Consider the following 25967-nt stretch of genomic DNA (forward strand, 5'->3'; position numbering starts at 1 on the left):
ATTCTTTAACTTGACGGCTGTAGTACAAGCCATGTATGATAAGTAAATACAGAGAAACAATACTGAATGACAGTTAGCATATGCATGTCTATTAAATAGTTAAAAATAAGAAGTGCCAAAAAAAAACAGAAATGGGAGAAAGTATTGGGGTAGAGTTCACGGGTTCACTGTCCATTTAGAAATCAGACTGAGGCTGATGGGTTCTTGGTTAGTCAGCATGCCAAGGGTTACAGAGAGAAGGCAGGGGATTAGGCTTGAGAGGATAATGAATCAGCCGTGGTGGAATGGCAGGTCTGTCTCGATGGGCCACATGGCCTATGTGCTCCTTTGTCTTATGGCTTTATTAGCACTCCCCTCAGCCTCTGCTGCTCCAGAGGAAACGACCCCTTGTCTTCTGGGCCAGTCACTCCTCTCGGCTGGGAACGTTTTATCACTGGGGGTGGGGAGTGTGGGATTCTGGGAGCGGGTGGGTTGGAGGGAGTTGCTTTGCAGTGTCTGGCGGTGGGGAGAGTGGGATTCTGGGAGCGGGTGGGTTGGAGGGAGTTGCTTTCCGGTGTCTGGGGGTGGGGAGGGTGGGATTCTGGGAGCAGATAGGTTGGAGGGAGTTGCTTTCCAGTGTCTGGGGGTGGGGAGTGTGGGATTCTGGGAGCGGATGGGTTGGAGGGAGTTGCTTTGCAGTGTCTGGCGGTGGGGAGAGTGGGATTCTGGGAGCGGGTGGGTTGGAGGGAGTTGCTTTCCGGTGTCTGGGGGTGGGGAGGGTGGGATTCTGGGAGCAGATAGGTTGGAGGGAGTTGCTTTCCAGTGTCTGGGGGTGGGGAGTGTGGGATTCTGGGAGCGGATGGGTTGGAGGGAGTTGCTTTGCAGTGTCTGGGGGTGGGGAGTGTGGGATTCTGGGAGCGGGTGGGTTGGAGGGAGTTGCTTTCCGGTGTCTGGCGGTGGGGAGTGTGGGATTCTGGGAGCGGGTGGGTTGGAGGGAGTTGCTTTCCGGTGTCTGGGGGTGGGGAGTGTGGGATTCTGGGAGCGGGTGGGTTGGAGGGAGTTGCTTTCCAGTGTCTGGCGGTGGGGAGTGTGGGATTCTGGGAGCGGGTGGGTTGGAGGGAGTTGCTTTCCAGTGTCTGGCGGTGGGGAGTGTGGGATTCTGGGAGCGGGTGGGTTGGAGGGAGTTGCTTTCCAGTGTCTGGCGGTGGGGAGGGTGGGATTCTGGGAGCAGATAGGTTGGAGGGAGTTGCTTTCCAGTGTCTGGGGGTGGGGAGTGTGGGATTCTGGGAGCGGATGGGTTGGAGGGAGTTGCTTTGCAGTGTCTGGGGGTGGGGAGTGTGGGATTCTGGGAGCGGGTGGGTTGGAGGGAGTTGCTTTCCGGTGTCTGGCGGTGGGGAGTGTGGGATTCTGGGAGCGGGTGGGTTGGAGGGAGTTGCTTTCCGGTGTCTGGGGGTGGGGAGTGTGGGATTCTGGGAGCGGGTGGGTTGGAGGGAGTTGCTTTCCAGTGTCTGGCGGTGGGGAGTGTGGGATTCTGGGAGCGGGTGGGTTGGAGGGAGTTGCTTTCCAGTGTCTGGCGGTGGGGAGTGTGGGATTCTGGGAGCGGATGGGTTGGAGGGAGTTGCTTTGCAGTGTCTGGGGGTGGGGAGTGTGGGATTCTGGGAGCGGGTGGGTTGGAGGGAGTTGCTTTCCGGTGTCTGGGGGTGGGGAGTGTGGGATTCTGGGAGCGGGTGGGTTGGAGGGAGTTGCTTTACAGTGTCTGGGGGTGGGGAGTGTGGGATTCTGGGAGCGGGTGGGTTGGAGGGAGTTGCTTTCCGGTGTCTGGGGGTGGGGAGTGTGGGATTCTGGGAGCGGGTGGGTTGCAGGGAGTTGCTTTCCAGTGTCTGGGGGTGGGGAGTGTGGGATTCTGGGAGCGGGTGGGTTGGAGGGAGTTGCTTTCCGGTGTCTGGGGGTGGGGAGTGTGGGATTCTGGGAGCGGGTGGGTTGGAGGGAGTTGCTTTCCAGTGTCTGGGGGTGGGGAGGGTGGATTTTTGGTGGGGTGCAGTGCGCCCTGATGCCCGAGGATCTCTGGGTGTGCCGTCCCCTCTAACTCCTGCTCTCCGCCAGCAGCTGATGCAGCAGCAGGCAGCGCTGATGGCCGCCACGCAGTCCACCTACCTCAGCCCCATGGCCACCGCCGTCCAGATGCAGCAGGTAGCAGCCATCAATGCCAGCAGCCTAATCGCCAGCTCGCTGACGCCAGCCTCGGGTAAGAGAGGGTGGGTGGGGGTACTCCTTCTCCCAGAGGCTGACCCCAGCACTCAGTCCTCATCCCTCCCTCCGTCTCCCCTTTCACCCCCATCACTCACCCACTGTAATTCAAAAGGTAAAGGCAGGATTTTTCAATGTTATTGTTTTTTATTAATTAAATTATTTAAATATGCTTTAAGTAAATTGTATTTTTCCAGTACTAATATTTTAGTGCCTTTGAGCTGATTTAATTGGCTCTCTTAATAATAGCATTTTGTGGACTTTCATGTCAGCTATCTGTCAGAAAGCCATCGGCCGGTTTGATGTGTAGCCTTTCTACCTCTGTTCCCCCTCTCACCCACTCTGTTCCCCTCCTCCCTTTGCCTTTCCTGCCTCTTCCTCTCCCCCACCTCCCTCCTCCTCTGTTCCTCTTGCACCTTTCCATCCCCCACCACTCCTCTCTCCCTCCTCTCTCTCCATACCCCGTTCTTCCTGCCCTCTCCCTCACCATTCCTCTCTCCCTCCTCTCTTTCTTCATACCCCCATTCCTCCTGCCCTCTCCCTCACTGCTCCTCTCTCCCTCCTCTCTCTCCATACCCCATTCCTCCTGCCCTCTCCCCGTTTCTCTCTCTCCACATCCCCCATTCCTCCTGTCCTCTCCCCGTCCCCCCATTCCTCCTGTCCTCTCCCCGTCCCCCATTCCTCCTGTCCTCTCCCCGTCCCCCCATTCCTCCTGCCCTCTCCCCGTTTCTCTCTCTCCCCGTCCCCCATTCCTCCTGTCCTCTCCCCGTCCCCCCATTCCTCCTGCCCTCTCCCCGCCCCCCATTCCTCCTGCCCTCTCCCCATTTCTCTCTCTCCCCGTCCCCATTCCTCCTGCCCTCTCCCCCTGTTTCTCTCTCTCCCCATCCCCCATTCCTCCTGCCCTCTCCCCCTGTTTCTCTCTCTCCCCGTCCCCCATTCCACCTGCCCTCTCCCCCTTTCTCCCCATCCCCCATTCCTCCTGCCCTCTCCCCCTGTTTCTCTCTCTCCCCGTCCCCCATTCCTCCTGTCCTCTCCCCGTCCCCCATTCCTCCTGTCCTCTCCCCGTCCCCCTATTCCTCCTGCCCTCTCCCCCTGTTTCTCTCTCTCCCCATTCCCCATTCCTCCTGCCCTCTCCCCCTGTTTCTCTCTCTCCCCATCCCCCATTCCTCCTGCCCTCTCCCCCTTTCTCCCCATCCCCCATTCCTCCTGCCCTCTCCCCCTGTTTCTCTCTCTCCCTGTCCCCCATTCCTCCTGTCCTCTCCCCGTCCCCCATTCCTCCTGTCCTCTCCCCGTCCCCCCATTCCTCCTGCCCTCTCCCCGTTTCTCTCTCTCCCCGTCCCCATTCCTCCTGTCCTCTCCCCGTCCCCCCATTCCTCCTGTCCTCTCCCCGTCCCCCATTCCTCCTCTCCTCTCCCCGTCCCCCATTCCTCCTCTCCTCTCCCCGTCCCCCATTCCTCCTCTCCTCTCCCCCGTTTCTCTCTCTCCCCGTCCCCCATTCCTCCTGTCCTCTCCCCGTCCCCCCATTCCTCCTGCCCTCTCCCCATCCTCCCATTCCACCTGCCCTCTCCCCCCATTCCTCCTGTCCTCTCCCCGTCCCCCCATTCCTCCTGTCCTCTCCCCATCCCCCCATTCCTCCTGTCCTCTCCCCGTCCCCCCATTCCTCCTGCCCTCTCCCCCTGTTTCTCTCTCTCCCCATCCCCCATTCCTCCTGCCCTCTCCCCCTGTTTCCCTCTCTCTCCCTGTCCCCCATTCCTCCTGCCCTCTCCCCATTTCCCTCTCTCTCCCCGTCCCCCATTCCTCCTGTCCTCTCCCCGTCCCCCATTCCTCCTGCCCTCTCCCCCTGTTTCTCTCTCTCCCCGTCCCCCATTCCTCCTGTCCTCTCCCCGTCCCCCATTCCTCCTGTCCTCTCCCCGTCCCCCTATTCCTCCTGCCCTCTCCCCTTGTTTCTCTCTCTCCCCGTTCCCCATTCCTCCTGCCCTCTCCCCCTGTTTCTCTCTCTCCCCATCCCCCATTCCTCCTGCCCTCTCCCCCTGTTTCTCTCTCTCCCCGTCCCCCATTCCTCCTGCCCTCTCCCCCTTTCTCCCCATCCCCCATTCCTCCTGCCCTCTCCCCCTGTTTCTCTCTCTCCCCGTTCCCCATTCCTCCTGCCCTCTCCCCGTTTCTCTCCTCTCCCCGTCCCCCATTCCTCCTCTCCTCTCCCCGTCCCCCATTCCTCCTCTCCTCTCCCCCGTTTCTCTCTCTCCCCGTCCCCCATTCCTCCTGTCCTCTCCCCGTCCCCCCATTCCTCCTGCCCTCTCCCCATCCTCCCATTCCACCTGCCCTCTCCCCCCATTCCTCCTGTCCTCTCCCCGTCCCCCCATTCCTCCTGTCCTCTCCCCATCCCCCCATTCCTCCTGTCCTCTCCCCGTCCCCCCATTCCTCCTGCCCTCTCCCCCTGTTTCTCTCTCTCCCCATCCCCCATTCCTCCTGCCCTCTCCCCCTGTTTCCCTCTCTCTCCCTGTCCCCCATTCCTCCTGCCCTCTCCCCATTTCCCTCTCTCTCCCCGTCCCCCATTCCTCCTGTCCTCTCCCCGTCCCCCATTCCTCCTGCCCTCTCCCCCTGTTTCTCTCTCTCCCCGTCCCCCATTCCTCCTGTCCTCTCCCCGTCCCCCATTCCTCCTGTCCTCTCCCCGTCCCCCTATTCCTCCTGCCCTCTCCCCCTGTTTCTCTCTCTCCCCGTTCCCCATTCCTCCTGCCCTCTCCCCCTGTTTCTCTCTCTCCCCGTCCCCCATTCCTCCTGCCCTCTCCCCCTTTCTCCCCATCCCCCATTCCTCCTGCCCTCTCCCCCTGTTTCTCTCTCTCCCCGTCCCCCATTCCTCCTGCCCTCTCCCCCTTTCTCCCCATCCCCCATTCCTCCTGCCCTCTCCCCATTTCCCTCTCTCTCCCCGTCCCCCATTCCTCCTGTCCTCTCCCCGTCCCCCATTCCTCCTGCCCTCTCCCCCTGTTTCTCTCTCTCCCCGTCCCCCATTCCTCCTGTCCTCTCCCCGTCCCCCATTCCTCCTGTCCTCTCCCCGTCCCCCTATTCCTCCTGCCCTCTCCCCCTGTTTCTCTCTCTCCCCGTTCCCCATTCCTCCTGCCCTCTCCCCCTGTTTCTCTCTCTCCCCGTCCCCCATTCCTCCTGCCCTCTCCCCCTTTCTCCCCATCCCCCATTCCTCCTGCCCTCTCCCCCTGTTTCTCTCTCTCCCCGTTCCCCATTCCTCCTGTCCTCTCCCCGTCCCCCATTCCTCCTGCCCTCTCCCCCTGTTTCTCTCTCTCCCCGTCCCCCATTCCTCCTGTCCTCTCCCCGTCCCCCATTCCTCCTGTCCTCTCCCCGTCCCCCTATTCCTCCTGCCCTCTCCCCCTGTTTCTCTCTCTCCCCGTTCCCCATTCCTCCTGCCCTCTCCCCCTGTTTCTCTCTCTCCCCATCCCCCATTCCTCCTGCCCTCTCCCCCTGTTTCTCTCTCTCCCCGTCCCCCATTCCTCCTGCCCTCTCCCCCTTTCTCCCCATCCCCCATTCCTCCTGCCCTCTCCCCATCCTCCCATTCCACCTGCCCTCTCCCCCCATTCCTCCTGTCCTCTCCCCGTCCCCCCATTCCTCCTGTCCTCTCCCCATCCCCCCATTCCTCCTGTCCTCTCCCCGTCCCCCCATTCCTCCTGCCCTCTCCCCCTGTTTCTCTCTCTCCCCATCCCCCATTCCTCCTGCCCTCTCCCCCTGTTTCCCTCTCTCTCCCTGTCCCCCATTCCTCCTGCCCTCTCCCCATTTCCCTCTCTCTCCCCGTCCCCCATTCCTCCTGTCCTCTCCCCGTCCCCCATTCCTCCTGCCCTCTCCCCCTGTTTCTCTCTCTCCCCGTTCCCCATTCCTCCTGCCCTCTCCCCGTTTCTCTCTCTCCCCGTCCCCCATTCCTCCTGCCCTCTCCCCCTGTTTCTCTCTCTCCCTGTCCCCCATTCCTCCTGTCCTCTCCCCGTCCCCCATTCCTCCTGTCCTCTCCCCGTCCCCCTATTCCTCCTGCCCTCTCCCCCTGTTTCTCTCTCTCCCCGTTCCCCATTCCTCCTGCCCTCTCCCCCTGTTTCTCTCTCTCCCCATCCCCCATTCCTCCTGCCCTCTCCCCCTGTTTCTCTCTCTCCCCGTCCCCCATTCCTCCTGCCCTCTCCCCCTTTCTCCCCATCCCCCATTCCTCCTGCCCTCTCCCCCTGTTTCTCTCTCTCCCCGTTCCCCATTCCTCCTGTCCTCTCCCCGTCCCCCATTCCTCCTGCCCTCTCCCCCTGTTTCTCTCTCTCCCCGTCCCCCATTCCTCCTGTCCTCTCCCCGTCCCCCATTCCTCCTGTCCTCTCCCCGTCCCCCTATTCCTCCTGCCCTCTCCCCCTGTTTCTCTCTCTCCCCGTTCCCCATTCCTCCTGCCCTCTCCCCCTGTTTCTCTCTCTCCCCATCCCCCATTCCTCCTGCCCTCTCCCCCTGTTTCTCTCTCTCCCCGTCCCCCATTCCTCCTGCCCTCTCCCCCTTTCTCCCCATCCCCCATTCCTCCTGCCCTCTCCCCCTGTTTCTCTCTCTCCCCGTCCCCCATTCCTCCTGTCCTCTCCCCGTCCCCCATTCCTCCTGTCCTCTCCCCGTCCCCCTATTCCTCCTGCCCTCTCCCCCTGTTTCTCTCTCTCCCCGTTCCCCATTCCTCCTGCCCTCTCCCCCTGTTTCTCTCTCTCCCCATCCCCCATTCCTCCTGCCCTCTCCCCCTGTTTCTCTCTCTCCCCGTCCCCCATTCCTCCTGCCCTCTCCCCCTTTCTCCCCATCCCCCATTCCTCCTGCCCTCTCCCCCTGTTTCTCTCTCTCCCCGTTCCCCATTCCTCCTGCCCTCTCCCCGTTTCTCTCCTCTCCCCGTCCCCCATTCCTCCTCTCCTCTCCCCGTCCCCCATTCCTCCTCTCCTCTCCCCCGTTTCTCTCTCTCCCCGTCCCCCATTCCTCCTGTCCTCTCCCCGTCCCCCCATTCCTCCTGCCCTCTCCCCATCCTCCCATTCCACCTGCCCTCTCCCCCCATTCCTCCTGTCCTCTCCCCGTCCCCCCATTCCTCCTGTCCTCTCCCCATCCCCCCATTCCTCCTGTCCTCTCCCCGTCCCCCCATTCCTCCTGCCCTCTCCCCCTGTTTCTCTCTCTCCCCATCCCCCATTCCTCCTGCCCTCTCCCCCTGTTTCCCTCTCTCTCCCTGTCCCCCATTCCTCCTGCCCTCTCCCCATTTCCCTCTCTCTCCCCGTCCCCCATTCCTCCTGTCCTCTCCCCGTCCCCCATTCCTCCTGCCCTCTCCCCCTGTTTCTCTCTCTCCCCGTCCCCCATTCCTCCTGTCCTCTCCCCGTCCCCCATTCCTCCTGTCCTCTCCCCGTCCCCCTATTCCTCCTGCCCTCTCCCCCTGTTTCTCTCTCTCCCCGTTCCCCATTCCTCCTGCCCTCTCCCCCTGTTTCTCTCTCTCCCCATCCCCCATTCCTCCTGCCCTCTCCCCCTGTTTCTCTCTCTCCCCGTCCCCCATTCCTCCTGCCCTCTCCCCCTTTCTCCCCATCCCCCATTCCTCCTGCCCTCTCCCCCTGTTTCTCTCTCTCCCCGTTCCCCATTCCTCCTGCCCTCTCCCCGTTTCTCTCTCTCCCCGTCCCCCATTCCTCCTGCCCTCTCCCCCTGTTTCTCTCTCTCCCCATCCCCCATTCCTCCTGCCCTCTCCCCCTGTTTCTCTCTCTCCCCGTCCCCCATTCCTCCTGTCCTCTCCCCGTCCCCCATTCCTCCTGTCCTCTCCCCGTCCCCCATTCCTCCTGTCCTCTCCCCGTCCCCCCATTCCTCCTGCCCTCTCCCCGTTTCTCTCTCTCCCCGTCCCCATTCCTCCTGTCCTCTCCCCGTCCCCCCATTCCTCCTGACCTCTCCCCATCCCCCATTCCTCCTGCCCTCTCCCCCTGTTTCTCTCTCTCCCTGTCCCCCATTCCTCCTGTCCTCTCCCCGTCCCCCATTCCTCCTGTCCTCTCCCCGTCCCCCCATTCCTCCTGCCCTCTCCCCGTTTCTCTCTCTCCCCGTCCCCATTCCTCCTGTCCTCTCCCCGTCCCCCCATTTCTCCTGCCCTCTCCCCCTGTTTCTCTCTCTCCCCATCCCCCATTCCTCCTGCCCTCTCCCCCTGTTTCTCTCTCTCCCAGTCCCCCATTCCTCCTGCCCTCTCCCCCTTTCTCCCCATCCCCCATTCCGCCTGCCCTCTCCCTCTGTTTCTCTCTCTCCCTGTCCCCCATTCCTCCTGTCCTCTCCCAGTCCCCCATTCCTCCTGCCCTCTCCCCCTTTCTCCCCATCCCCCATTCCGCCTGCCCTCTCCCTCTGTTTCTCTCTCTCCCTGTCCCACATTCCTCCTGTCCTCTCCCCATCCCCCCATTCCTCCTGCCCTCTCCCCCGTTTCCCTCTCTCTCCCCGTCCCCCATTCCTCCTGTCCTCTCCCCGTCCCCCATTCCTCCTGCCCTCTCCCCCTGTTTCTCTCTCTCCCCGTCCCCCATTCCTCCTGTCCTCTCCCCGTCCCCCATTCCTCCTGTCCTCTCCCCGTCCCCCTATTCCTCCTGCCCTCTCCCCCTGTTTCTCTCTCTCCCCGTTCCCCATTCCTCCTGCCCTCTCCCCCTGTTTCTCTCTCTCCCCATCCCCCATTCCTCCTGCCCTCTCCCCCTGTTTCTCTCTCTCCCCGTCCCCCATTCCTCCTGCCCTCTCCCCCTTTCTCCCCATCCCCCATTCCTCCTGCCCTCTCCCCCTGTTTCTCTCTCTCCCCGTTCCCCATTCCTCCTGCCCTCTCCCCGTTTCTCTCTCTCCCCGTCCCCCATTCCTCCTGCCCTCTCCCCCTGTTTCTCTCTCTCCCCATCCCCCATTCCTCCTGCCCTCTCCCCCTGTTTCTCTCTCTCCCCGTCCCCCATTCCTCCTGTCCTCTCCCCGTCCCCCATTCCTCCTGTCCTCTCCCCGTCCCCCATTCCTCCTGTCCTCTCCCCGTCCCCCCATTCCTCCTGCCCTCTCCCCGTTTCTCTCTCTCCCCGTCCCCATTCCTCCTGTCCTCTCCCCGTCCCCCCATTCCTCCTGACCTCTCCCCATCCCCCATTCCTCCTGCCCTCTCCCCCTGTTTCTCTCTCTCCCTGTCCCCCATTCCTCCTGTCCTCTCCCCGTCCCCCATTCCTCCTGTCCTCTCCCCGTCCCCCCATTCCTCCTGCCCTCTCCCCGTTTCTCTCTCTCCCCGTCCCCATTCCTCCTGTCCTCTCCCCGTCCCCCCATTTCTCCTGCCCTCTCCCCCTGTTTCTCTCTCTCCCCATCCCCCATTCCTCCTGCCCTCTCCCCCTGTTTCTCTCTCTCCCAGTCCCCCATTCCTCCTGCCCTCTCCCCCTTTCTCCCCATCCCCCATTCCGCCTGCCCTCTCCCTCTGTTTCTCTCTCTCCCTGTCCCCCATTCCTCCTGTCCTCTCCCAGTCCCCCATTCCTCCTGCCCTCTCCCCCTTTCTCCCCATCCCCCATTCCGCCTGCCCTCTCCCTCTGTTTCTCTCTCTCCCTGTCCCACATTCCTCCTGTCCTCTCCCCATCCCCCCATTCCTCCTGCCCTCTCCCCCGTTTCTCTCTCTCCCCGTCCCCCATTCCTCCTGCCCTCTTCCACCCGCTTCTCTCTCTCTCCATCCCCATTCCTCCTGCCCTCTCCCCGTCCCCCCATTCCTCCTGCCCTCTGCCTCACTCGTTTGGAGAAGGGTGTAAAGAGGGTCTGAGAGTAAAGGAGATCTCTCACGTGGCAGGGGTCTCACCTCTGAGACGAAGCTGCACCAGCATTCATCGTGTTGTGGCCTTTCTGCCCCCCAGGAAGCAGCACCCCCCCAGGGATTTCAGCGGCCCAGGTCCCTGCCATCGCCATCAACGGTTACAGCCAGATCACTGCTCAGACCGACGGTCAGACACCCTCCGAGGCCGTCTACACCAACGGCGTCCATTCCTATCCAGGTAACCACAGGGTACTCGCGCCAACCACTATAGAGTCAAAGACCCAAAGGCCCTTCAGCCCAACTCATCGATGCTGACCAAGATGCCCATTTAGGCATAGTCTTGTTTGCCAGCATTTGACCTACCTCCGTCTAACCTTTCCTATCCACGTTCCTGTCCAACCGTCTTTCAAGGTTGTTACTGTATCAGCCACACCACTTCCAAGGGCAGCCGATTTCAGAGAGGTCCCGTCATCTGTGTAAAAAGAAAAGTTGCCCCTGAAGTTCCTCTGAAGTCTTTTCCTCTCAGCTTAAACCTCTCCTCTCAAATTCCCGAAAGCCAGCTCTGCGTGAAAGACTGAATTTCATACACCTCTATAAGGTCACCTCTCAAGTCCTAGCCTGTCAAGCCTCTTCTGAAACTCAGACCGTCAAGTCCTGGCAGAATCCTCTGCACTCTGCAGTTTCACAACATGGATGATCAAAACTGAACGTGATACTCCAAGTGTCCTGCACAGCCACACTATGACCTTCCTAATGTTATACTCAGTACCCTGACTTTAAAGGCCTTCTTGCCAAAAGCCTTTTTCACTCACACTGTATAACTGTGACTCCACTTTCAGGGAACCATGTTCAGTCACCCTGCTGAACAGCACTCCGCCATTCACTGTGAAAGTCCTTCCTGAGTTTGACTTTCCAAAATGCAACACCTCACACTTACCTGAACTAAACTCTGCCTTTCCTTGGCCCACTGACTCAGCTGATCAAAACTCCCCTGTAATTTCTGATAACCTTCATCATTGTCCATTATACAGCGTATTTTACTGTCAAACTAAACCTTATGTAAGTTGTTGAACGATGACCCCTGAGGCACACCTGAAACAGCCTTCTAGCATCACCTCTGCTTTCATGAAACAACTACACATCCAGTTAGACAGCTCTTCCCAGATTCCGTGTGACCTCAACTTCCAGAGCAGCCTGCTGCGGACTTCCCCAAAGTCCACAGACACCAGGTCAGAATCAGGTTTAATATCACTAACATATGTCATGAACTTTGTTGCTCTGCAGTAGCAGTACATTACAACACATAATAACAAAAGCCATATAAATTACATCAAGAAATATTGTTCAGATAGAAAAAGAGTAAAAGATTGAGAGTAGATATTCGACTGCTGAAAAAAGGACGCTGGAGAGGAAGAAATGGGGGGGAGGGCAAGGAAATGGCGGAACAACTGAAGAAGTATTTTTCATCAGTCTTCACTGTGGAAGACTATAGAAATGTGCCGGAAGACCAGGGGGCTGAAGTGAGCTCCTAGGGAGAAGGTCCTTGGGAAACTGAAAGATTCAGGGGTAGATAAGACAGATGGTTCAGATGAACTACACCCCAGAGTTCTGAAAGATGTTGCTGAAGAGATTGTAGAGGCATTAGTAATGATCTTTCAAGAATCCATAAGCTCTAGCATAGTTCCAGAGGACTGGAAAATTGTAAATGTTACTCTACCATTCAAAAAGGGAGGGAGGCAGAAGAAAGGAAATTATAGGCTTCTTAGCATGACCTCGGTGGTTGAGAAGATGTTGGAGTCAATTGATAAGGATGTGATTTTGGGGTACTTGGAAGCACCTATTAAAATAGGCCTAAGTCAGCATGGTTTCCTTAAGGGAAAATCCTGCCTGACAAACATGTTGGAATTCTTTGAGGAACTAACAACTAGGATAAACAAAGGAGAATCAATTGATGTTGTGTACTTGGATTTTCGGAAGGCCATTGGCAAGGTGCCGTAAGTGAGGCTGCTTAACAAGATTAAACCCCAGGGTATTACAGGAGAGATACTAGCATGGCTGGCGCGAGACGAAGAGTGAGAATTAAGGGAGCTGTTTCTGATTGGCTGCCTGTGACTAGTAGTATTCCACAGGAGTCTGTGTTTGAACCATTTCTTTTCACTTTGTAAGTCAATGGTGGATGGCAGAATTGAGGGCTTTGTGATGAAGTTTGCAGGTGATATGAAGATAGATGGAGGAGTAGGTAGGATTGAGGAAGCAGAGAGTCTGCAGGACTTAGACAGATTAGAAGAATGGGCAAAGAAGTAGCAGCTGGAATAGAGTGCTGGGAAGAGTATGGCCATGCACTTTGGTGGAGGGAATAAGAGTGTAGACTATTTTCTAAATGGAGAAAATTCAATAATCTGAGTTGCAGAGGGATTTGAAGTCCTCGTGCCAGATTTTGTAAAGGTTAATTTGCAGTTTGAGTTTGAGGAAGGCAAACGCAATGTTAACATTCATTCGAAAAGACTAGAATATAAAAGCGAGGATGTAATGCTGAGGCTTTATAAAACACTGGCAGACTGCATAAGGAGTATTGTATGCCATTTTGGACTCCTTATTTAAGAAAGGATGTACTGACATCGGGGAGGGTTCAGAGGAGGTTCGTGAGAATGATTCTGGAAATGAAAGGCTGATCATATGAGGTACTCACTGGAAATTAGGTGAAAGAGGAGTGATCTCATTGAAACCTATGAAATGGTGAAAGGGCCTCGATAGAGTGGATGAGGAGAGGATGTTTCCTGTGGCGGGGGAGTCTAAGACCGGAGGCAACAGTGTCAGAATAAAAGACATTTATTTGTAATGGAGGTGAGGAGGAATTTATTTAGCCAGAGGGTGGTGAATCTGTGGAATTCATTGCCAGAGGCAGCTGTGGAGGCCAAGTCATTTGGTGTATTTAAGGTGGAGGCTGATAGGTTCTTGATTAGTCGGTGTGTGGGGAGAAGGCAGGAGATTGCGGGTGAGAGAGTAATGGAGCAGAGTCGATGAGCGGAATGGCCTAACTCCACTCCTATGTCTTATGGTCTCATAAAAAAATTTAATTAAGTAAATTGTACCAAAAGAGAGCAAAAAATAGCAAGATAGTGTTCACGGGTTCATTGTCCATTCAGAAATCTGATGGTGGAGGGGAAGAGCTGTTCTTGGAATGTGGAGTGTGTATCTTCAGGCTCCTGTACCTCCTCCTTGATGGTAGCAATGAGAAGAGGTGATGTGGGTCCTCAATGTTGGATGCCACCTTCCTGCAGCATTATCTTTTAAAGATGTTCTGGAAGTTGGAGAGGCTCGTGCAGGTTTCCCCAGCGCTGCTCAGTTGTCCCTCCGTACCAGACAGTGATGCAACCAGTCAGAATGCTCTCCCTGGGATATCTGATACCACTTCTACAGCCCCTCCCTCATCAACGTTCTTGGTTACGTTATCAAAAAAAAACTCAGTCATGTTTATAAGACATGATGTCACAAAGCCATGCCAACTACCCCGATTAACCCCCATCTTTACACGTGTCTCTTGGAATTCTTTGCCACAACTGACCTACCTCAGATGTTATACTTACCAGACTACAGTTCCCACGTTTTCTTAGCGTCCCTTCTGAAATAAAAGCCTAAAATTCACCAGCCTCCAGTCTACCAGCACCTCTCCTGTGGCTAATAATGATACAAATATCTTAGCCATAGCTCCTGTAATTTCTTCTCTGGCCTCCTATCCTGAATAAACCTGGTCAGGCCCGGGTGATTTCACACAACACAGGACAGGCCCCGTGGCCCAGAACGCTGATCAATCCAACAATTCCCTCCCACATAGCCCTGCATTTCTTCTTTTCTCCACACACCTATCTAAAAGTCTCCTAAGTGTCTCTTGTATCTGCTTCTGCCACCACCCCTGATAGTGCGTTCAATGCACTCACCACTCTGTGAGAAAAGCCCACGTCAGCGCCCCCATACTTCCCTCCAATCATCTTAACATAATGCCCTCTCATTTTCACCTCGGGAAAAGGTCTCTGTCCAAGCTTCTTAACATCTTGTACAACCTGACCAAGTCACTTCACGTCCTCCCTCACTCCTAAGAGAAAAGCCCTAGCTCAGCAACCTTTCCACAAATAACAGGGGTGGCGATGAGGAACGCCGGGTCACTCAAGAAGGGAGGGGCATGCAGCAGGTGGGGGCAATGAGGAGGATGTGCCAAGCCATGGGAGGGGCAGTGATGGGGAGGGAGGGTGGTGGGGAAAGAGCACCATGCTACAGGAAGGGCAGTGCCAAGCGGACTGTACAGATTGTCGTTGCAGTGTGATGTTCTTTACCCCTGCCCACTGCGAGACTTTTCCATTCCTTCACTGCCGACCATCTGTTTTTTTTTTAATTTCTGCGCCAGTTTTGGGCTTCACAGTAGGCAGGGGCCACCTCTCCAGCCTCCCTCGGGGCCAGTACCATTGTGAGAGGGTGGATGGCACGCCGTTAGGGGAAGGTGGGCGCTCGGATTCCCTGTGGCACTGACTACATGCGGGTACTTCCTCCCACAGCACAAAGCCAAGCATCCGGCCCGACAGCCATGGACCCCCTACAACAGGCGTACGCGGGCATGCAGCACTACACAGGTAACTGTGCTCCCCAGCCCAACAGAGCCACTGCTCGAGACCATTGAGGGGGTGGGGAAGGGAGTGGGAACTGCCAGCCTTGTGGCTTCCTGGGTCACTGGAACCCACTGCCTGAGGCAGGGATCACAGAAGCAGTATGTCCTGGAGCCTGCTCCAGGGACAGAGGGACAGAGGCAGCTCTACTTAACTGGACTACAAACACAGGCAATGAAGGATCCTAACTGGGGGAGAATAGCATGGTGGGTTACATTCCAGTAGCCTGGATAGCTGGAATAGTACTCAGATTCACTCTGCGTCTCACCCAGGCATATCTCATGGGACACTAGAGGGAGCTTCACTCTGTACCTGACCCAGGAGTGTGTGATGGGACAGTGTACAGGGAGCTTCACTCTGTGTATGACCCCGGGAGTGTGTGATGGGACAGTGTACAGGGAGCTTCACTCTGTGTATGACCCCGGGAGTGTGTGATGGGACGGTGTGGAGGGAGTTTAACTCTGTGTCTGACCCCGGGAGTGTGTGATGGGACGGTGTGGAGGGAGATTCACTCTGTGTCTGACCCCGGAAGTGTGTGATGGGACGGTGTGGAGGGAGATTCACTCTGTGTCTGACCCCGGGAGTGTGTGTTGGGACGGTGTGGAGGGAGCTTCACCCTGTGTCTGACCCAGGAGTGTGTGATGGGACAGTGTACAGGGAGCTTCACTCTGTGTCTGACCCCGGGAGTGTGTGATGGGACGGTGTGGAGGGAGATTCACTCTGTGTCTGACCCAGGGAGTGAGTGATGGGACGGTGCGGAGGGAGATTCACTCTGTGTCTGACCCCGGGAGTGTGTGATGGGACGGTGCGGAGGGAGATTCACTCTGTGTCTGACCCCGGGAGTGTGTGATGGGACGGTGCGGAGGGAGATTCACTCTGTGTCTGACCCCGGGAGTGTGTGATGGGACGGTGCGGAGGGAGATTCACTCTGTGCCTGACCCCGGGAGTGTGTGATGGGACGGTGCGGAGGGAGATTCACTCTGTGTCTGACCCCGGGAGTGTGTGATGGGACAGTGTAGAGGGAGCTTCACTCTGTGTCTGACCCCGGGAGTGTGTGATGGGACGGTGCAGAGGGAGTTTCACTCTGTGTCTGACCCCGGGAGTGTGTGATGGGACGGTGTGGAGGGAGATTCACTCTGTGTCTGACCCCGGGAGTGTGTGATGGGACAGTGTGGAGGGAGATTCACTCTGTGTCTGACCCTGGTGTGTGTGATGGGACCGGTAAAAGGGAACTTCACTTTGTGTCTGACCAGTTCTGTCCCTGCCTGAATGAAAGGTTGAAGGCCCCCCCCCCCCCCCCGTCTGTGGGAGATGATCAGAGACTGTTTAACCCTTTGTTCATCTCCAACTATTTACAGCAGCCTACCCAGCCTACCCAGCCACCTACGGAGTTGTCAGTCAGTCGTTTCCACAGCCGGCTCTTGTGTCACAGCAGCAGCGAGAGGGTAAGTGGGGACGTCCTAACTGTGTGGCAGTGACTCGGGCCTCCGATCGACGGGTAGTAACAGTGGCACTGAGTGGCCACCTTCGGTTATAGGGTGATCCTGACCTAAACGCTAGTCTGGCTCACACACACACACATTTACTCAGTCACACAGTCTCTCACACATACAGTAAAGGAACAGTAAAGGAGGGGTGGCGAAATTGGGAAAAGGTTTGGCCTGGGGATGGAAAACCAGCCTCTCCCCTGATTCTGTCTACACCTCCCGCTGCCTCTGGAAGTGAAGGAATGACCAACCCTGGACAATCCTCGGTGCTCCCTCCACTCCGAATCAGGCAGAAAGTTCATGCTACCAGGCCCCACAAGAGTTTCTATGCCACCATTATGACAGAATTAAACAAACTTCATACAATTCAGATGAACCCTTGATCTCTGCGTCTACTTTGATCCTGTGTTTGATTTGTCTGTTGCACTGTACTTGCTCTGAAGATGAGACACAGCCTTCTGTACTTTGATTATTTTCCTTTGTGTGGCCTTGGTGGACTGGTGTATAGAATAAGCTGTCTGAATGGTGTATAGAGTCCTGAAACACTGCAGCACAAAAACACGTTCTTCGGCCCATCCAATCCATGCCGCACTATTAACCTGCCTAGTCCCATTGATTTGCACCTGGTCCATGGCCCACCGGACCCCGCACGTCCATATACCTATCCAAATTTCTCAAAATGTCGAAATTGAACCCACATCCACTATTTGTGCTGGCAGCTTGTTCACACTCTCACCATACACTGAGTGGAAAAGTTGTCCTTCATGTGCCGCTTAAATATTTCACTCTTTACCGTTAACCAATGACCTGTAGGTCTCGTCTCCAGCAACCTCAGTGGAAAAAGCCTGCTTGCATTTCCCCTGTCTATACCCGTCTATCAAACCTCCTCTCAATCTTCTGCGTTCCAAAGAATACAGTCCAAATCTATTCAATCTTTCCTTATAACTCAGGCCCTCCAGACCTGGCAACAAACATTCATGTAAATTTTCTCTGCGCTCTTTCAACCTCATTTACATCTTTCCTGTAGGTGGGTGACCAAATCTGCACACAATACTCAAAATTAGGCCTCACCAATGTTTTATACAAGTTCAACATAACATCCCATCTTTTGTACTCAATATGAGGAAATCTGCAGATACTGGAAATTCAAGCTACACACACAAAATGCTGGTGGAACGCAGCAGGCCAGGCAGCATCTATAGGGAGAAGCACTGCTGATGTTTCTTCGTCGGGACTAACTGAAAGGAAAGATGGTAAGAGATTTGAAAATAGTGGGGGGAGGGGGAAATGTGAAATGATAGGAGAAGACCGGAGGGGGTTGGGGTGAAGCTGAGAGCCAGAAAGATGATTGGCAAAAGAGATACAGAGCTGGAGAAGGGAAAGGATAATGGGACGGGAGGCCTAGGGAGAACGAAAAGGGGAGGGGAGCACCAGAGGGGGATGGAGAACAGGCAGAGTGATGGACAGAGAAAAAAAACAAAAAAGAGGGGGGAAAAAACTAAATATATCACGGATAGGGTAAGAGGGGGAGGAGGGGCATTAACGGAAGTTAGAGAAGTCAATGTTCATGCCAACAGGTCTTCTCCTAACATTTTGCATTTTCCGCTCCCGCTCCTACTTTCAAATCTCTTACTATCTTTCCTTTCAGTTAGTCCCGACGAAGGGTCTCGGCCCGAAACGTCGACATTGCTTCTCCTCATAGATGCTGCCTGGCCTGCTGTGTTCCACCAGCATTTTGTGTGTGTTTCTGTACTCAGTACATTGATTTATGAAGGCATTTCATAAAGCTTTCTTTAGGACCCTATCGACCTGTAACGCCACTTTCAACAAATTTCATACCTGTATTCCCAGATCCCTTTGTTCCACCAACTCCTCAGTGCCCTGCCGTTCACTGTGTAAGACCCACCCAGGCTGGTCCTGCCTACGTGCAAAACCTCGTCCTCGTTTGCATTAAATTCCATCTGCTATCTTCAGCCCTATCAACCTGTGACACCACTTTCAAGGGATAATGGATCTATATTCCCAGATCCCTCGATTCTACTGAACGCCTCAGTTCCCTACCACTCAGCGTGTAAGACCTGGTTGGACCTGCACTCACACTTGTCTGCATTAAATTCCATCTCCCATCCCTCAGCCCATATTTCCAGCTGATCCAGACCCTGATGCAAGCTTTGATAGCCTTCCATGCTGTCGGGTACCCCCCCACCCCAATTCTTGTGCCAGCGACAAATTTGCTGATCCAATTAACCACATTATCATCCAGATCATTGATATAGAGCAATGGACCCAGCACTGTCCACTAGTCACCAGGCCTCCAGTCAGAAAGTCAGCCCTACACTACCACTCTCTGGCTTCTCCCACATGCTGAATGTCAGGTGTCTGAACCTTCTTCATCAACCTGCCATGCGGGACCTTGTCAAGTGCCTACTAAAGTCCACGTAGACAACACCTTGCCTTGCCTTCATCAGCTTTCCGAGAAACATCCTCAAAAAACTCTGTAAGACCTACCACACACAAAGCCATGCTGTCTATTCTTAATCAGACCATGTCTATCCAAATACTTATATCTGGTTCTTTAGAATGCACTCCAATAACTTTCTCACAGCTGATGTCAGACTCACCGGCTTATAACTTCCTGGTTTCTGTTAGAGCCTGTTTTAAACAGCAGAACAACACTGGCTATCCTCCAATCCTCTGGTACCTCTCCTGTCACGAAGGATGTTCTAAATCTCTCTGTTAGGGCCCCGGCAATTTCTACAGTTGCCTCCCGTAGGGTCGGAGGGAGCAGCTTGTCAGATCCAGGGGATTTACTCACCCTGATTTGCCTTAGAGTAGCAAACACCTCATCCTCTGTAATCTGTACAGGTCCCATGATGCCACTTTGCCTCGCTTCTAGACACCATATTAGTCTTCCGAACAAATACGGATGCAAAGAATGCATTTAAGATCTCACCCATTTCTTCTGGTTCCACAGATGGATTACCATTCTGGTCTTTCAGAGGACCAATGTTTTCCCTTGCAATCCTTTTGCTCTTAACATATCCATAGAATCCCTTGGGATTCTCCTTCACCTTGTCTGGTAGAGCAACCTCATGTCTTCTTTTAGCCCTTCGTATTTCTTTTTTAAGTGTTCTCTTGCAATTCTTGTACTCCTCAAGTACCTGCCTATACCTATTATGCACCTCCTTTTTTCTCTTAACCAATGCCTCAATATCTCTTGCAAACCAGGGTTCCCTACACTTGATATCTCTACCTTTTATTCCTACAGGCACATACCAGCTTTGCACTCTCAGAATTTTATTTTTGTGGGCTTCCCACTTTCCAAGAACACCTTTGCCAGAAAACCGCCTGTCCCAATCCACACTTGCCAGATCATTTCTGATACCATCAAAAAATTGGCCTTTCTCCAATTTAGAATCTCAACCTGAGAACCAGAACTATCTCTTTGCATATTTACTTTGTAACTAAAGGCATTGTGGTCACTGGATGCAAAGTGTTCCCCCACGCAAACTTCCGTCACCTGCTCTGCCTCTTTCCTTAATCCAGGATCGCACGCTCTCTCATTGGGACTGCTGAAGGAAACTTCCCTGAACACATTTGACAAACTCAATCTCATCTAGTCCTTTTACAGTATGGGAACACCTTCAACATAACATGCAAACAAAAGCTTTTCACAGTATCTCGGTGCAGCGCAATAGAGTACGGAAGCAGGTCCTTAGACTTACCTGATCTGAACAGCCCAAGACGTCCATACAAGCTTGTCACATTTGCACTTTTGGTCCATGTCCCTCTCAAGCCTGCTTATCCAAGTACCTTGTAAAATGTTGTTATTGTACCTGTCCCAATCAGCTTCATCAGCTCATTTCATATGCTCTGGGTGAAAAAGATCTCCCTCAGGTTCCTATTTGCTCTCTCCTCTCCTACGTGAAACCTATGCCCTGAGTTCCTGATTGTCCAACCCCTGGGAAAAGTAGTGAGTCCTCTCACCCTCTCTCTGCTCCCCCTGATTGTATAAACTTCTATAAAATCAATCCTCTTCTATTTACTTTTTTACCTAGTGAGATACAATGTGGAGCAGGACATTCTGACCTGCAAACTGCGTCGCCCAGCAACCTCCGATTTAACCCTAACCTAATTTCGGGACAATTTACAACAACCCATTAGCCGACTAACTGGCAGGTCTTTGGACTGTGGGAGGAAACGAGAGCACCCGGAGAAAACCCATGCATTTCACAGGGAGGACGTACAGACTCCTTACGGATAATGTCAGAATCGAACTCTAACACCCTGAGCCATAGTAGGGGCATGCTACACTACCATCACAACCTCCTTCACTCCATGGGTAAACTCCAAACCCCTCTCCATAACTCAGACCCTCAAGACTCAGTAACATCTTCATGAAGCCCCTTGGCACACACAAAATGCTGGAGGAACCCAGGAGATCAGGCAGCATCTACGGAAATGAATAAACAGTTGACGTTTTGGGCCGAGACCGTTCATTAGGACTGTAAAGAGAGGGGGTGGAAGCCAGAATAAGAGGGTGGGGGTGGGGATGGAACACAAGCTAAAAGGTGATAGGTGTAGCCAGGTGGATGGGGGAGGCGGATGGAGTGAGAAGCTGGGAGGTGATAGGTGGAAAAGGTAAAGGGCTGAAGAAGGTGGAATCTGATTGGAGAGGAGAGTGGACCATGGGAGAAAGGGAAGGAGGAGGGGCACCAAGAAGAGGTGATAGATAGGCAGTTGAGGAAAAGTAAGAGGCCAAAGTAGGAAACAGAAGAATAGGGAAGGAAGGAGAGGGGGGGAAAGTTACCGGAGGTTGGAGAAATCGATGGCTGTGCAATCAGGTTGAAGGCTACCTAGACAGAATAAGGGATGTTGCCACTCCGACCTGCACTGTGACAGTGTGGCACCTGTGACATTAGTAAAACAATGTCTTATTTGGGTGGGATGGGTCGGGGGGGTAGTATATGGCTGTGGGTGGTCCCACCGCTGCCCTTTGTGATCTGCTCTCTGTCCCTGTCCGATGCCAGGCCCAGAGGGTTGCAACATCTTCATCTACCACCTGCCCCAGGAATTCACCGACTTCGAGTTGCTGCAGATGTTCCTGCCGTTCGGCAATGTCATTTCTGCCAAGGTGTTTGTCGACCGCGCCACCAATCAGAGTAAATGTTTCGGTGAGTGGTGCCCAGGGTAGGGGGGGTGGTCGGTCTACAGCTTGTGGTTTAACCCGTGTTGTTACCGGACGCTCAGTGCGTGGTGACGGTGAAACTGTGGAATATAAGGACACACTTGTATATCAGCGTGACCCTCAGCACAACACAGCACTGGCAGTGTCACAGAGAAACTCTGTATTGTTGAAGGGCAGTGAGGGAGCACCACACTGTGGGGAGACAGTGAGGGAGCATCACACTGTGGGGAGACAGTGAGGGAGCATCACACTGTGGGGAGGGGTAGTGAAGGAGCAACACACTGTGGGGAGGGGTAGTGAGGGAGCACCACACTGTGGGGGTGCAGAGAGGGAGCACCACACTATGAGGAGAGGCAGTGAGGGAGCACCACACTGTGGGGGGTGTGGAGAGGGAGCACCACTCTGTGGGGAGGGACAGTGAGGGAGTATCACAGCTGTTGGAGGGGTGGTGAGGGAGCTCTGCACTGCAAAAAAGGATGGTGAGGGAGCTCCAGTCTGTGGGAGTTGAAGCCTCTCTTTGTCCAATCAATATACTTCACTGGAAGTGGTGATTGCTATAGTAATGGAATCTTGCTGTGCATGAACTGACCACTGCCCCCCCCCCCCCCAATCACAGCAGCCAGCATACTAAAGCCAGTTGCTGCTGGCTATTCACGGAGCCTACTCGCCTGGGAGGTGGGAGTCAGACGGCGATGTGTTTGGGCAGGGAGGGGTGCGGGGTAGATCCACGTCTCTTTACCCTGTTTACTCCTGCGACCCCCGGGCAGGGTTCGTCAGCTTCGACCACCCGGCCAGTGCTCAGACCTCCATCCAGGCCATGAACGGATTCCAGATCGGCATGAAAAGGTTAAAAGTGCAGCTGAAGAGGCCGAAGGATGCCAACAGGCCGTACTAGAGCAGCAGGTACGTGGCTACGTGTCCAGGCACAGAATAAACCCACCCTCCACTGACCTGAGATTAACATCCCCAACTGCCAGAGAGTTCAGGGTCCACAGGACAAAGGGGCAGAATTAGGCCATTTGGCCCATTGTGGCTGATTTATTACCCCTCTCAACCCCATTCTCCTGCCTTCTCCCCGTAACCTTTGACACCCTGACTATCAAACTCTGCTTCAAATATACCCAACAACTTGGCCTCAACATCCATCTGTGACAATGAATTCCACAGGTTCACCTCGTCTGGCCAGAGAGATTCCCCCTCATCCTTCTAATATGAGGCTGTGCCCTCTGGTCTTAGAATCTGCCAATACATGAAACATCCTCTCCACATCCGCTCTGTCTGGGCTGTTCAGTATTCCTTATGAACATTGAACAATGAATTCTACAGTTTCACCGTCCTCTAGATTTAAAAATAAATCCTCTGGCATTGACTATTCCCTGGACTGGATCGGAACATCAGCTCACCCACACATTTCCGCGCCCCCCCCCACCCCCCCGCATCCCTGAGGGCAGTGATGCGTTAAACTCATACCTTCCCATGGGTGTTGCCCTGTTTCTGGAAGCTACAAGTGAATTGGCCATTGACGCAGTGAAGCCACCAGTGGGAGGGGGGTGAGGGTTGATTTTGAGGTCACTCTGAGGTTGGGGAACGGGTAACAGGGGCTCACTCAGTTTAGGGCTGCAGAGACAAAGAGTGACCTGGGGTGCAAGGTTTCTGCACCCCATTATAGCCAGATCAGCACTCAGCTTGTGTGTGAGAGAAGGAAGGCTTTAAATAATCCCCAAATCAATTAAAGGCCAAGCCACGTGTAGGGTAAAACCAGGGCTGAAATGAAAGCCATTGTCCAGCCACCACTTTCCTCATAGGCCCCTCTGCTGATCCCAAGTCACACGCCCTGCTCCGCCCCTCGCTGAACAGTGCGGAGCAGTTCGATTGTCAGGCAGTCTCACATCCTCAGGAGCCCTGCCACTACCCTGAGCGTTCTCGTTTAGCCACGTACCGTCTGCCCGCACTGCAGCGAGTTACGGGCCTAACACCACACGGGACTGTTCACTCCATCGTTAGCTGGGAATCCTCAGCCCCACTGACTACCCCCTCCTTGTGTCTCCACACCCCCCGCATCAGGCCTTGGTGCATCTCTCGAGCTTTTCGATGACTGACATGACACCGGCCGCCTTGATTCCACTCACCCCGATCCGACCTCCTCGTCAAGCCTGCAGATGACGGCGTTGCTGTCATTGTCTGGCAGAGGCAAACACCAACTTTCTGATGCCCCCAGCTTGACCCCACTGTCCAAAACCAGGCCACCATATTCTAGACCATTGCACGTCTCATCACATCAGCCTATCTCCTGTCCCCTGCTCCAGCCTGATAGTGCCCCAATCCCGTGCTGCCCACCTCTGTCTCTGATCCAAGAACTGTAAAGAGGACTTACGGTTAGGGTAAGACAGGACCTCCACCACTTCAGTAACTCCTGGTACCAATGTCCTGGTCTTGACTGGCTCATCTGTAACATGGACGTTCAGTGTCTGCACTCATCCATCACCAGTCAGGAAGCTCTCTCTCTATCCTGAACAAAATTCCAATGGGAACACCTCCATCCGCACACTCATTGGCTGGGCAGAATTTCTCCAGGCCCTCTACCATCTCCTTCGAATCTTCCCACTTCCTGATGAAGGGGGTATCTCTGGCCCCCAGCTACATGGAACAGTTCTTCTTCCCAGCCTATTCTGGTGTCCCTCCATGTGGAACACATTGATCTCATCCCCTTTGTCACCAGACACCCCTCCGCTCCAGTTCACCTGCACAGCTTCTAATGTTTCCCTTCCCTTTCTGGATCACGGAAGGCAGGATTATCGTCTGTACCTTCTGTAAACCCACCGACTCCCACAGCTACCTCGACTGCACCTCCTCCTGCAGGAACACTGCCCCTTTCCCTCTATTTCTCCAGCTCACTCACATCTGCTCTCTAAAATGTCCCAGAAACATGACTTCCCTCTGTCGTCATTGGCAGAACCCTCACACATCTCTCCATTTCCCACACACCTGCTCCCGCCATCCCCAACAAGCCCTCTCCCCAGATGAAACAGAAATAGATCCCCTCGTTTCTCACTTTTCACCCCAGCAGCCTCTGCGTCCAACATACTTTCCGCCACCCTCTCCGAGTTCTTCTGTGATCCCACCACCAGTCACATCTCTCTTCCCCACCCCCTACTTCTGTTTTGTGGACCACTCTCTTTGCAACTCCCTGGTCATCTTATCCATCCCCTTTCCGCAGGTGAAACAACAATAGTCATAACTTCCCCTCCTCCCTACCACCTCCCTCCTGCTTTGTGCAAGGACCACTCACTTTGTGCCTCCTTGGTCACCTCATCTTTCCTCACCCTGCCCTCCCCACCTTTGGCACCATGCCCTGCAACCATAGGAGTTGTAGCGCCTGTCTCTCTACCTCTTCCCTCACCACCATCCAAGGACCTAAAGAGCCCTCCCGGGTAAGGCAGCTCTTCTGACCCAGCCAACTGCATTCAGTGCTCACAATATGGCCTCCCCTACTTTGGCGAGACCGGGCACAGACTGGGCAACTACTTTGTGGAGCTCCTGCCTTTGGTCTGCAGTGATCATCTTGAGCTTCTGGTTACTCAGAGACACTGGCCCCTCTGCCCCATGGCCGGGGTGAGGACAAGAGTAAATTGAAGTCTGACCTCTCACTTGGAGTTGACAACCCAATGGTATTGACATTGAACTTTGCAGTGTCAGGTGAGCCCCCACATGGTCTTCTTTCTCTTTGTTTACCGCTCCCACCCCCTCCCAACCTCGTTCCACCAATCTCCTACCAGCCTCTCTGCCTCCGCCACATATATTTCTTCTCAGTCTGGACCTGAGATGTTGACTTACGCCTTCAGCCTCCACAGATGCTGCCTGACCCGTTGAGCTTTCTGGGCATTCTGCCTTTTGTTCCAGTGCTGAGCCGGAGGAAGAGCGATGTTAAACGGTGGAGTCAGACTGGATGGCACTTTGAAGGAGGGTGGGATATTGAAGGGTACTAGTGTGTGATGTTCAAATGTGTGGGGCTGGGAAGATGACAGGGGGTGTGGGGGTGACGGGGCTAGGATGGGATGTTGCGGTGAAGGAGGAGCTGTAGATGGGGAATGCTCTTCATCTCAGCTGGTTAACATAACGGAACCCTTTCCGCCCTGTGATCAAATCAAACAAGAAGAAAAGCCTTTGGGGTTTTTTTTTGAAATATGTGAAATAATTTCAACTAACACTCCCGTGACAAGTTCCCCAGCTTTCCCCAGCTGGCACCACCAGCTTCTGAGATAATGTTTTCAGAACCGTTTGGTGAGATTAGAATGTTATTAATGATCAGTCTCACCATGAGAAAGGGTTTAACAAACCTATCTGTGATGGCTGTTGCCACGGAGACCGGGTTCCTCTATTTCTCTTTTCCAAACATTGTTTAACATTGGGGTACAGATTCCATTAACAAACTGACACATGAAGCTTTTTGTTTTGATAGTGGAGCAACCAAGTTCTAAATGAACTCCAGTTCCATCAGTAGTACATAAGTATTTTGTTCATTTTGTAGACTTACACAAGTTTCTTCAGTAATGGACAACGAGGCTGCTTATCAACTTTGCAGGTCTATGATAACTTGTCAGAGCAGAAATGCCAAACACTGCCACCCTTTAATTTCCAGCTTCTCTCCCAATCGCTCAGTTCCCAGC

The 25967-nt window shown here is 54.5% G+C and overlaps 1 protein-coding gene across 1 annotated transcript in view; it reads left to right on the plus strand.

The window, feature by feature from the left end:
* The window catches only part of LOC132399664 (CUGBP Elav-like family member 3), a 107840-nt gene that overhangs the window by 71708 nt on the left and 10165 nt on the right, over window positions 1-25967 (plus strand). Inside the window, exons 7-12 of the mRNA XM_059980300.1 lie at window positions 2086-2224; window positions 10068-10205; window positions 14518-14592; window positions 15984-16070; window positions 21143-21286; window positions 22068-22203. Of these exons, the coding sequence (XP_059836283.1) occupies window positions 2086-2224; window positions 10068-10205; window positions 14518-14592; window positions 15984-16070; window positions 21143-21286; window positions 22068-22195 (711 nt within the window). The 3' untranslated portion in view covers window positions 22196-22203. The remainder of the gene's footprint in view (window positions 1-2085; window positions 2225-10067; window positions 10206-14517; window positions 14593-15983; window positions 16071-21142; window positions 21287-22067; window positions 22204-25967) is intronic.

Source organism: Hypanus sabinus, chromosome 9 (assembly GCF_030144855.1).
Source record: "Hypanus sabinus isolate sHypSab1 chromosome 9, sHypSab1.hap1, whole genome shotgun sequence".
Lineage (NCBI taxonomy): Eukaryota > Metazoa > Chordata > Chondrichthyes > Myliobatiformes > Dasyatidae > Hypanus > Hypanus sabinus.